Source organism: Carassius auratus, chromosome 8, assembly GCF_003368295.1.
Source record: "Carassius auratus strain Wakin chromosome 8, ASM336829v1, whole genome shotgun sequence".
NCBI classification, from domain to species: Eukaryota; Metazoa; Chordata; class Actinopteri; order Cypriniformes; family Cyprinidae; genus Carassius; species Carassius auratus.
In genome coordinates, this window is record NC_039250.1 from 29,838,760 (window position 1) to 29,849,917 (window position 11,158).

Consider the following 11,158-nt stretch of genomic DNA (forward strand, 5'->3'; position numbering starts at 1 on the left):
CCAATCAAGCAATATATCCAAAGGGGCAATCCAAGAGACGTGAACGAGATAAAAATCGTGATCAAACAGGCAGTCAGAATACTCACAAGGAAAACCGCTTGGTAAGGCAGGTTAACTGGCAATACTTCGCAGTGAAGTGACATGCTAGCACATGTTAAATAGTCCCAAACAGGAAATGACTGTAGAAGCACTGGGAGTGGTGAACAGTCAATACTCTGAGGGCTCCCTCTGCTGGCGTGGCGTTACAGGATAACGAACATCTCGGGGAAAAATCATTTCAAATGTAGGTTTGTCAAAAAAGAAAGCATAATAATTTATCTGGTTTAATTGTGTTTCAAAATAAAATAAAAATAAAATCCCTTAAAAACATGGTGTCAAACTAATTTGGTGGCCTGATTCTCATTTCATAGTGTATTGATCACATATTTAACAGACTTATAAAAGTAGTGTGAACCTTATATTGTATATGTTTTTAAAAGTGTAGGCATTTTCTACCACAGGACATCAGGAGTTTAGTGTGGTGTGCACTTTTACATTAAGCTTGATCTGTGCTTTTTAAGCGCAATTAAATATTCTCAGGTGCCCCTGTGACCCCAGAAGTTTCTCACATGTGCTCTTTCATTTAAGAAAGAGTTTACAACTCAACTGGTATTCTAAGAATGCATGTCACGGTGACATGGACATTTTTATAAACTAAGATTTAAATGGGTACTGTTGAATAAAAATCATAATTTAGTTTAAATTTAAAGTAAAATATTTTATTTTATGATTTGCTTTAGTAACATGCTGTCATATTCTTTAAAATGGGGATAAGTCTCTTTTAGCCTGTAGTGTTTACATGTCTGTGCTAGTTTATATGATTTATCAGAGCAACAATTTGTATAATGATGCAAGTTTAACACTGATATAACAAACACACACATATTGTGATCTCCTGATCTGATAGAATTGTTTAATAATTATTGACCTTAAAACCAATTTCTTTCTCACATCTCCCATGTGAGAGAAACAGCAAAAACCCCTGCCTTGGAAAGCCCCCAGACATAGGAACAGCCCATTCAAATCTACAAAAAATTTCTCAGGATGTCATTCGTCTCCTGTCACCGCTCTGAAACAGTCACACATTTGTAAAAACATTGTATGTCATCCCTGGAGGTCAAAGATTGACGTTGGAATTTTGCATATGCCGGTTTTCACATCTGGATATCATTAACAGGTCACGGGGTCAACACAACATTGGTGTTCGCCATGTGGGTGGGCTACGGGGGGAGGGGAAAGGTCACAAAGGTCAAACTCATCAATCATTTTGACATAAGGTGCATTATAGGGATTACTTAAATTTCTTTCATGTTGTCTTTATTGGGTGTTTGTAGAATTTTGAAGGAAATAATTAATTTAATCCATTTTGGAATAAGGCTGTAACATAACAAAATGTTGAAAAAGTGAAGCATGTGAATACTTTCCGGATGCACTCTACAATAAATGTTTCGGAATGGGGTATTTGTATGATTTGTTCATATAAATATCTTTGTTTGTAAATAAAAGCCAAAATAAAGTTATTCCATTTCACTTTGAAATACATCACAACATTGAAGTCAGTTGCAACTTATGGTTCATATGGACTTTAATATTTATATTTTTCAAGGTATTGTATTGTAAGTTAGAAATTCAAGTATAGGGATCACTAAATATTTTCTAAGTATTTGATTTGAGTGAATATTAATTGGAGATTCATTAAATATTGCTGACTGAAATGTAACCAGTACTCTGAGTTGTTTTTGAGGAGTACTTTGTCATTTCAATTTAAGTACTGTTTAGCACCAGTAAATTCACTAGTAATTGAGTATTACTTCAACAACGTATCATAACTTGTACTTAAAGGGGTCATATGATGTTTCTAAAAAGAACATTATTTTGTGTATTTGGTGAAAAGCAATGCATTTATGCGGTAAAAAAAATATATATTTTTTTTTTGTCGCACTGCTTCCGTCCAACCATACTCCTAGTGGTAATTTGCAGGTCCTGTCAAAGCAATCTAAAATAGTCCGAATATAAACACTTATTATAGGTGCACCCTAGTGATTCAGGACAAGCTAAAAACATGATTTGGAAAATGGATTCATGGTGTACTCGCTTATTATATAAATTTTTCTACATTTTGAACACAAACAACGGACCGCAGCTCTGATTGGTTGTTTTCTTACCGGGAGTGGTCCGTAACTGCAAATGACAATAGGACCACTGGGAGGAGCTTGATTTTTTCACAGATTGTCTGTCTTATATTCTACTGTCAGGACATAATGACAGGTTTAACAAATATGTAAAAAATATATTTTTACAAAAGTTACCTCCTGCAGCTTCAAATCCGGCTGACAGGACTCTGAACTGCAGTGCTCATCTCGTTATAGATCAAGATAATTTATAAAGGTTTTTAAACGAAGACTCAGAATATCAGAATATCTGTTAGTGGCTGTGGTGTGTCACGTGACAATCATGACGCGTCGCCATGGAAACAAGGGGTCAGTTAAAATATTTGTAACTTACGCGTGAAAGGGTTTATTTAAAAATATATATATTTTCTAAGTAAACAACAATAGCCCAAGTTTAGTAAACATTTTTTATTGAGACTATAAAAAATAATTCTGCATCTATTTTTAGGTGCATTAAAGTGTGCAAGTTGAGAATTTAAATTGTCTTTATTTACAGAAATATATTATGTCACACTTCTTTAGTAAGTTACATCTGTGTGTGAAGACGCTGCAGGCAGCAGATCAGCTCAAATCCATGAATTAATGTTCCAAAGTGAGGTAAACTTCAACTGATTTCCCCTGCTCAGGACATAGGGAGCAGTGAACACTGTGTAGGGATCATGTCAGTCAAAACACAGTTCATTCAGGTAGCACTCTTCTAACGAGCTGGTTATCTGAATCAGGTGTGTAAGATAAGAGAAGGATGCAAAATATGCAGAGCAGGGGGGTGCAAAGACTGGAGTTGAAAACCACTGCTCAAAACTCGCGTTTGAATCATCAGTGGTAAATTCTTTAAATATGAAAAAATACTTACAGGCTGTGAGTCAGAATCGCCAGACTGTCCTTGCAAAGTGGGAATTGACAACTTTACAGAAACAAGACACCGGCATTGTAGGCTACTGTCTCAGAAAACAGTCCTCATCCCCCATAAAATGCGCTGCACAAATATGAATATTTGGGTTGAACTGTTCCGGAACAGTGTTGTAAATACAACTTAACCACTGATTTCTAGTCATGCCCTCTTTTGGAAGGACAAACAAAGTCACAGCATCTCCAAACATGGTGGCACAACAATACTACAGCAAGAATTAAATTTATACCTTCTGTTTGCATGAACATTTGGGCAGTGTTATGCAAATCACAAAGAGGGCTATATATAAAAGAAATACAAGGGACTAACTTTACCAAAAAGTAGTATATTTCAAGGTTATTTTATATACTTAAGTAAAGATCAAGTATATTTTTAAGTATACTTTATGTAGCAAGTATACAATTATCAGTGTCCTAGTAGTATACTTGTAAGTGTACCATTTCAATTCTCCTTGGGACTAAATGGCCCACTTTCTAGTGTATAAAAGTAAACTTTTTTGATCAACACCCCAAAGCTGGACTGTAATTATTACCTCTTCAGCGGTCGACATTTTATTCCATAATGTTATAGTTTTGATGCTGTTTCATGTCAGATGTTCGTATTACATGTGTTAGTATGTGTTGTTTCTTTTTCTTCTTCACTTGTATTTTTTTGGAAATTCTGTACAGTTGATGTGAACTAGCGCACTTTACTGTAAAACAATGAAAACATGGATTCTAGGAGCACAAGTATAGTTCAAATGTAGTAATAGACTTTTTGTAAGTATAAGTCAAGTATACTTAAATGCAATTTTAAGTATATTTCTGTGAAGTACATAAAAAGTAAATTAAAATCATACTTTCATATTTTTAGTACACTTTTAGTGTATTAAGTACACTAATAGCACACTTGAATAAACTTCTTTTTCGTAAGGGTAAACAAGGTAATTACCTATAAAAAAAAACAAAAAAACATTAAGGTTGGTAAGAAAAGAACAAAGACAACAACAACAACAAAAATTGGGAACAGTGAAAATCTGACAAGATAACAACTTATTACAAAAGTGGAGCAAATAATAAATCTAAGTACTATACTGATCTATCAATTTACAAATAAAAAAAACCCTTACTGACTGAATTTGTCATTTGTACAGTATACGAAAAAATAATGAACTTAATATTGTTTGCCAACATTTAATGTGCTCTGATGTTTGTTGAAATGCAAGGTTTACAGGTTAACAGTTCTGAGGTTTACAGATTTGCTGACCAATAGATCATCAGGTTCAGTACATGACATGACTAAGAATAAAAAAAAATCCTCTGACAAAGCATGCAAGGTAATCCTGATCTTTGTATCCTTTTACCTTTGATACACATTTTCAATGATCACACCTGCATTTCTTCTTTGTTTTTGTGTGATATGTTGTGGTGTTCTCACCTGTGTTAGAAAAATGCAGAGTTCTTTGAAAGGCTGTAGCAGACTGATGTCTCTGATTTTCTTTATTATAAGGACACTTTTGGGTGGCTTGTTCCATGTGAATCTCTGACTGGCTGGATCTTGAATATGCCTGAATGCACAGATATGAACAAACATTTATGTTTATATGGCATGATTTTTTATTAAACATTTATGTTCATTATGTGACAAAAAATAAGCTCTTAATTTGTTTTGCATGGTAATTAAGAGGACAATTGTGAAGTCCATTTTCCCTGATTGTTGACATTTAAGAGGCCATTGTACTATAAAATACATAGAATAAACTGTATATAGTTATTCAAGGCTGTGTGAAAAGTAAATGCTCTGGAATTTGATATACTTCTTGTAGGATTTCCAACCGAACTCCACATGACCTCCAGACATTGGGAATGCTAAATTTCTGGTTTGGCTGTGGTGAGGCAACAAAATAATGGCAAAAATTAAAAGCAGGAAGTTTATAATAAATGATGCTATGGCTGGGCAACGTATCTAATATTAGCGATAATATTGGAATAATTTTGACGACGATGTAAAATGTGGAAATATCGGGAATATGTATATGTAAATATCGGGAATACAAAAAAGTAACATGTAACTGTGGACTGATCTACACTCCTCTACTACAAGAGCTTTTATGAGAGAGGTTGCCAGATAAGAAGAGTTTTAATTCCTGTAATCAGAGCTTCGCTGTTACAAGGATACATTTTCTTCAAAGTTTGCTTATTTCAAGCAATCTGGCAACCATCCACACATGCTCACTTCTCATCCATTACGGAAGTGCCACTGAAATTAATGCCATACGTGCTTCAGTCATCATCTCAGACTTTCTTATCATATTCTGGTATATCTGGTATATTATCATATTCTGGCTTCCTCCCCAGCCAGTATGGTGGAGCGGAGGGCAAAATATTGAAAGCTGATCACCCTCCACCAAGAGGGCAATGAGGTGGGTGCCATGGCACGGGTGTTCTGGTCCCTGGCCGAGGGCATGGGCTATAATGATGTGACCCTTAAAGACACTTTCAATATCGGGCTGGATGACCCAGTTCCTCGGAGCGAGATGAATCAGTTGGACGCCTATAGTTTCTGGCAATTTATTTTTTACTTGCGTCATCGATCTCCATGGAATACCCCAGACACACCTGTCTCTCCCGGTGGGATGGCCGATTCTAGACCGGGGTCTACAGACAGGAGGACCGCTAGCCCAGCGCCACAGCACAAGATGGCCACCGGTCCAGCGCCACGGCCCAAGATGGCCACCAGCCCAGTGCCACTGCCCAAGATAGCCGCCAGAACAGTGCCATAGCAGAAGATGGCCGCCAGCCCAGCGTCACGACGTAAGATGGCCACCGTCCCAGCACCACAGCACAAGATGGCTGCTTGTCCAGCGCCTCTGCACAGAATGACAGCCACAGTTGACCCTCCAGAGTTGAGTCAGGTTCCGGTTGACCCTCCAGAGTCGAGTCATACTCCCGTTGACCCTCCAGAGTTAAGTCAGGTTCCAGTTGACTATCCAGAGTCGAGTCAGGTTCCAGTTGACCATCCTGAGTCGAGTCACGTTCCAATTGATCCTCCAGAATCAAGTCAGATTCCTGTTGACCTTCCAGAGTCGAGTCAGGTGCCCGTTGACTTTCCAGAGTTGAGTCAGGTTCGGGTTAACCCTCCAGCGTTGAGTCAGGTGACAAAATACACCTGCTACTGCACCTGCCACTGCACCTGCCACTGCACCTGCCACCGCCCGTTAGTGCACCTGCTGCTGCACCGTCGCATGATGAAATCGAGGATCAGATTGTCAATGAAATCTTAAACAATGTGCCGCAAAGAAGTTTAAAAAACATCAAACTCATTCTGAATAAAATGTCTAATGCCAAACAAGTGTCTTCATGGACAACTTCTGGCGAGTTTGTATTTAAAGGGAATGTAATTGTAGGTTCAAACATGTTGGATTTGGTTAAAAGTATAACGGCACCTCACATGCTCCGTGATGAATACAGTCCACGTGGTTGGGATGAATTTCGGGATGCTTTTACAACTTTAAATATACCATTTACCACAATCACGAATCTGCAGGTTAAACGCATGGTTGAAACCCTTAAAAGGAAATCACCTAACCCCATGAAAAAAGGAGTTCGTAAAAAGCACACGTCAAAGACTATGCCACAATCTACTGCCACTGATGGACAGTTGTTTAATTCACCCTCACTCGATACTACTGCCTGGTTATCTTTTTAATTGTTTTTTATTTTTTTATTTATGTATGTATTTATTTATTTTTTGTGTGCGTAAATATGTTTTAAAAATAATTGTGTTGTGTTATGTATTAAGTTTTTATTAAGGTGTGCCATTTGATCGCAATCAAAATGCAGAAATGTTAATCCATGCATTTATGACTTCAAGGTTAGATTATTGTAATGCTTTATTTGGGTGGTTGTTCTGCATGCAAACTACAGCTAGTCCAAAATGCAGCAGCAAGAGTTCTTACTAGAACCAGGAAGTATGACCATATTAGCCCGGTCCTGTCATTGCTGCACTGGCTCCCTATCAAACATTGTATAGATTTAAAAATATTGCTTATTACTTATAAAGCCCTGAATGGTTTAGCACCTCAGTATTTGAATGAGCTCCTTGTACATTATACTCCTCTACGTCCGCTATGTTCTCAAAACTCAGGCAATTTGATAATACCTAAAATATCAAAATTAACTGCGGGCGGCAGGTCCTTTTCCTATTTGGCGCCTAAACTCTGGAATAACCTACCTAACATTGTTCGGGAGGCAGACACACTCTTGCAGTTTAAATGTAGATTAAAGACCCATCTCTTTAACCTGGCATACACATAACATACTAATATGCTTTTAATATCCAAATCCGTTAAAGGATTTTTAGGCTGCATTAATTAGGTAAACCGGAACCGGAAACACTTCACATAACACCCTATGTACCTTCTACATCATTAGAAGAATGGCATCTACGCTAATATTTGTCTGTTTCTCTCTTGTTCCGAGGTCACCGTGGCCACCAGATCCAGTTTGTATCCAGACCAGAGGGTCACTGCAGTCACCCGGATCCAGTACATATCCAGATCAGATGGTGGATCAGCACCTAGAAAGGACCTCTACTGCCCTGAAAGACAGCGGAGACCAGGACAACTAGACGCCCCAGATACAGATCCCCTGTAAAGACCTTGTCTCAGAGGAGCACCAGGACAAGACCACAGGAAACAGATGATTCTTCTGCACAATCTGACTTTGCTGCAGCCTGGAATTGAACTACTGGTTTCGTCTGGTCAGAGGAGAACTGGCCCCCCAACTGAGCCTGGTTTCTCCCAAGGTTTTTTTCTCCATTCTGTCACTGATGGAGTTTCGGTTTCCTTGCCGCTGTCGCCTCTGGCTTGCTTAGTTGGGGTCACCTAATCTACAGCGATATCATTGACTTGATTGCAAATAAATGCACAGACACTATTTAATCTGAACAGAGATGCCATAACTGAATTCAGTGATGAACTGCCTTTAACTATCATTTTGCATTATTGACACACTGTTTTCCAAATGAATGTTGTTCAGTGCTTTGATGCAATGTATTTTGTTTAAAGCACTATATAAATAAAGGTGATTGATTGGCAAGACTATGATTAAAGTCCAAATAATCCTCTCCTGTGCCAGCGATAAAAAATTATAATGGTGATGAATCGGTTATTGCGGTTAGAGGTGGTATTTCGACGTAAGTATTTTTTTCAATGGACGTCTGTGTCATGGGGATCGTGAGTAAATCTAACTCTGATTTAATACACTCCTCGGACATGCGATGGAATAGAGCCATGTTTAGAAAATAGTGTTCAGAAGTCTTTTGGTATGGACGGTTTTCTTTACACGTTTAGTGCGGGGGCGCCGGTTATGTTTTGGGGCCACACGCTTGTTACTGCGACGTTTAGCTTTCTTCACACGGCCACTCCCCCTATGTAGAGGCTCACCTGGTGGTTTAAAAGAACCTTGTGACATCACCATTAAGCCGTTGCCATTTTGTCTGTTATTATTATTATTATTGTCGTTATACGATCTTGATAGAGTGCTGGTCACAACATCGCTAGCTATATTTCTAGCAGCAGTTTTCAGATGTGGTTTTATTATACTAAAACCTCTTATCAACAACAGTAGTGCTGTCCTTAAAAGAGATTTGAAGATGCCACCTATGCTTGCTCTGTACAAAACAGGACCTGGTTCCTGCAGTATGTGACATATCGTTCAGGGTCCACAGTTGCGTAATAGTTTTGCTAAAACTAAAACTTATTTCACCGGTCTGAAGTGAAGTTTAGCAACAACTTTACCATAAGTGAAACGCACGTGTTTGTTCTGATCGTCTTTAACCTCAATGAAAATATCTGTAACATTAGATTTATTCACAGGTACGTAATGCGGCTTGTCAAATCTAACACTAACGCTGTCATTAGATGTACTGTCTATATGTACAGTTCTCAGTAGCGGTACATACGAATCACCTACTGATTGATATTCAATCATATCACTGTATATGTACATGCTATAAAATGCACCTCTTATGTCAGCTTGATGCGGTGTGTATGTGATGACAGGTGCTCCGTCAGAAATATATTCGGGTTGCTGTTTTGCAGTTCCTAGATACACACCAGACTTTAATCCTAGAATAATAGCCAACTTCCCATAAAATATGTGTTTGTAGGTGCTTTTAGAAATATCCTGTTTTTGATGTGATCGTAACCAAGTGTGACTTTCGGTGGAAGGTTGGCGTTGATTTCTCTAACAAGAAATAGTAAATCTTCATAATAACCCGGCTTTAACATAATGCACACTAGGGCTGCACGATGTGTAGTTTAAGCATCGATATCGCGATGTACGAATCCACGATAGTCACATCGCAGGATGTGCGATGTAGGCTGTCGTAGTTGATCCATTATTCATTAACTGTACGGGCCAGCTTCTCCCCAGCCCTTGACAAATGTGATTTGCGGATTAATTGCACAGTTTAACCATCATATAGTGAAAGTTTATCATTGCAGGGTTTTTCCTACATTGAAAATTTTTTGGCAGCCGCCAAAACAATTTTTTGTCCCGCCAAAGCCTTATTTGATCTGTAATTGGGTTTTGTGAGTGAAGCAGGCTACTGACGGAGTGACGGAGAGAACGAGCACAGTGCCCCTCCCCCGCGTGCGCACTATCCGTCTCCAGTTCTGTCTTTGCTCTCTCCTCGCATCAAAATCTACTCATCCTAAGGTCGGAAGACCGAATCCATGTTTCACGTGGTGCATTCGGAAAATATTTTTGGCTGAATTACCGCTGGGTGTGAATTGCAGTCAAAAAAAAGTTGCCTTATATTCTCTTACAACTTGTGACAAGCATTCCGCACATGCAGCTGACATAACTTTAAATAAATGCAAAAAAATAAAGAAATGAGAAAGTAAGTGTGGTTACCCCATTTAGCAAGAGTGTTTAGTAAAATTTAGCCTTAATAATCCTCAGTATGTATAGGCCTAAGGCAATGTGCAGTTAATTACCTATAAAACCATTTAGTTTAACCCTCTGGAGTCTAAGGGTATTTTTGGGGCCTTGAGAAGTTTTGTCATGCCCTGACATTTGTGCTTTTTTCAGTTTCTTATAAATATCTAAATGGGTAAAGTCTAATATCACTGTAATCAGCACAAACTGGGCTATAATAATATGTGAAATGCATGCATGTACATGATTGTATTTTTGAGAAAAAAAATGTTATGCATGGTTAGTGAAAAACTAAAAATGTTAAATCACTTGAATAAGGCAATAAAACACATACATAAAATTGATTGCCGGAAAAGTTGAGAACTGGAGCTTGTAGCCTATAATTTTTCTTTCTGAATGATGTGAAAATCATCTTATTTACTCACTCACAGAAAACAATATATTGATTTAAATTTTCTAAAACACTTTTTGTTGGTAAAAGTCATATGCGAGTAGGCGTCAACTATCATGAATATCATTGTGATTTACACCTGAGAAGACAAAGGCCTGCATAATGAGCTGCATAATGAGCCTCCCATTCAACTGTGCCACTCTGAGGGAGGACTTACAAGAAAGAATGTGAGAACAAAATAAAAGTAGGCCTATATAATTTTATGTTTGCAGTTTATTAAGAATATATTTAATTATCCCACAACATAACTTAATATCCACTTGGGGGAGCAGTTAAACAGTTTATTAGGAACAATCAAAGCTGACTTTCAAATTTTTTGGCATCCTTTCTCTAGTCACACAATCCTTCAGAAATCCTTTTAACAATCTTATTTTCTACCAAATAAACCCCATTTATTATCATCATCATTATTATTATTATTATTAATGTTGAAAAGAGCTGATAATATTTTTCAGGTTTTTTTTAGGGGGAATAAATTGAAAGAACTGCATTGTTTTTACATTTGTTAGAGTTATCTCTATTTGTCACATTTATATTATTTACATCAAGCTTTTGAATGGTATAGTATTGTATATTGTTATTGAAACTTCATAATGTTTCACTTGATTATACATTTAGTCAGGAATTATAGTTTGGAAAAAGTATTTGGAAAAAGTCTAACTAG

General features: G+C 37.5%; 1 protein-coding gene across 1 annotated transcript in view; it reads right to left on the reverse strand.

Moving 5' to 3' along the window:
- Positions 1–11,158, reverse strand: part of nadka (NAD kinase a) — a 218,139-nt gene that overhangs the window by 136,565 nt on the left and 70,416 nt on the right. The window contains exon 4 of the mRNA XM_026270696.1: positions 4,537–4,666. Within this exon, the coding sequence (XP_026126481.1) occupies positions 4,537–4,666 (130 nt within the window). The remainder of the gene's footprint in view (positions 1–4,536; positions 4,667–11,158) is intronic.